We start from the raw sequence: 1,993 nt of genomic DNA, 5'->3' as shown, positions 1-1,993 counted from the left end.
CCTTTTTTGAAAAAAAGATAATAACTAGAATCTAAAACACTAACAAATCTATTTAAAAACATTAATAAATACAACAACCAATAACTATGATGTGAATATATTCTAAAAAAGGAACTATTTGATAAACAAAAATATTGGGATATTCTATTTCTATTTATATAAATAGTAAGGTTAAAAAGTGTTTTAAAATAAATAAAAATTTACAGGAAATAAAATATTCATAAAAGTATTAATATACCAACGACAAAGAACTTATAGACCATTCCAAAAAAAGTGTTTTATAATTAGAATATAAAAAGCTCATATCTAAAATCAAAAAAAATTATTTATTTTAAAGTATCTAACTTTTGATTAAAATAATATAGAGGTAAATATATGAATGAAAGTTTATCAACAATAAGAAAAATAAAAATCAAGATTTTCAAATTCGTATATTACAAATATAAGTAAATACCTAATTATAACAAATTATTTTTTGATTACAAATCTTCTTTCTTTTTACATTTCTAGTTTAATAATATTGAATAACACTTAATACTTTTATATAGTTCAGGATATTTTCTTCGTATTAGATATTTAGTTTATATATTGAGTTATCATAATTTTTATGAGTTCTGTTAGTATCAAATGACTTAACAAAAATAAGATTAAGAATGTTTATTCTACATTTGATAAGTAGCAAATCAATAAAAGTTTTATTAAAAATAAATTTTTTTTAACGGTCATGAATCAAATGAAATGTAGAAACTTAGCTCATATTAAAAATAATATTAATAAGAGAAAAACAAAGAAGTGTTACTGAATTATTAAATAGAAATCTTAAAAGATTCATAACTAAAACAAAAAGAGAAAAGAATCTTTTAGTAATTGTTATTCTCAAAGTTAAGTTTTTCTTATTATTAATGATATTAATGGTACCCATCTATACTATGTAATATAAAAAATAAAAAGGAAGAACAGAACTAAAGAAATGGCTTAAAAAAAGATAGTAATCAATTTTGTAGTCTTGAAATGAAGAAATTCATGATCACTCAAGGATTCCATTTTAATACAACAACTTTAAATACTGAGAAAGTGTCTGGAAAATGATTTCCAGAGAAAATATTCACGGCATTCTCCATATTAATATTGTAATACATAGAGAATTTTCCTGAAACAAAAGAAGAATCTTCAATGCCAAGGTAATAACCACAATGAATACCAGTAATCCATTTGTCATTATCACAAGAATACACTTTAGTTGAATAAAATGGATCTTTTCGAACAACTTTAATTGGTTGTTTAATTAATGGACTTTTGAGAATGAAACAAAAGAACCCATCATCTTTAGTCATATAAAATCCATACCCTTTTTCCTTTGAGTTTGGAATTTCAATAGAATTGTAACTACCAAAAATACACCCATCAGTTGTTTGGACAATAGTCATTGTATGAATTTGACCACATGTCTTATAATTAAATGCACGAGCAGTAAGTCCATCTTCCTCACTGTCATAAAGTGTTTCATGGTTTTTCATTCCACACCATTCAGATAATTGATTAATATATTCATCGTAGAAGTTTTTACTTAAAACAACATCAGCTGGTTCTAGTTCAATTTTTTTTTCTAAAATCCCAGTGCTCTTAATTTGGTCAATAATTGTATGTAATTGTTTGTATTCATTTTCTAATCTAACAACTCTTGAAGATAATAATGCAACAGTTTTATTACTTTCATCTAGCTCTTTTTTTGTTTGACTTAATTCTTCTTCAAGAGCAATAGTTTTTTGTGCTTGTTCTTCTATTTGACTCTTATCTTTCTTTTCTTTTTTGCTTTTTCGGTTGAACATAGTCTTTTTGTAAGTTTCAAGTTTTTTTTAACTTTTTTCTTTTTCCACTTTTTTGATGTTTATTTTTAGCATTCTTTATTTTTAGTTATTTTATGAGTGATTATCGTGTTTTATTTATTATTTCTATATTCAAAAGATTTTCTGTAGGTAAGTCTTTGTTTGTC

At 23.5% G+C, this 1,993-nt stretch overlaps 1 protein-coding gene across 1 annotated transcript, besides 5 other annotated features; it reads right to left on the bottom strand.

Moving 5' to 3' along the window:
• The first annotated feature begins 181 nt into the window (after positions 1-181).
• Positions 182-203: a sequence feature (AT_rich).
• Positions 204-314: 111 nt separating this feature from the next.
• Positions 315-336: a sequence feature (AT_rich).
• A 349-nt stretch (positions 337-685) lies between these two features.
• Positions 686-719: a sequence feature (AT_rich).
• Positions 720-755: 36 nt separating this feature from the next.
• Positions 756-777: a sequence feature (AT_rich).
• Positions 778-1,031: 254 nt separating this feature from the next.
• On the bottom strand, positions 1,032-1,829 carry EDI_097400 (uncharacterized protein; the record flags this gene model as incomplete). The annotated part of the gene is made up of 1 exon (XM_001736452.1): positions 1,032-1,829. The coding sequence occupies one exon, from the start codon at positions 1,827-1,829 to the stop codon at positions 1,032-1,034; it is 798 nt and encodes a 265-aa protein (XP_001736504.1).
• Positions 1,764-1,916: a microsatellite.
• Between the last annotated feature and the right edge of the window lie 77 nt (positions 1,917-1,993).

This window comes from Entamoeba dispar, genomic scaffold (genome assembly GCF_000209125.1).
Source record: "Entamoeba dispar SAW760 scf_1105229459863 genomic scaffold, whole genome shotgun sequence".
NCBI lineage: Eukaryota > Evosea > Mastigamoebida > Endamoebidae > Entamoeba > Entamoeba dispar.
This window is presented reverse-complemented; position numbering and strand designations above follow the sequence as displayed.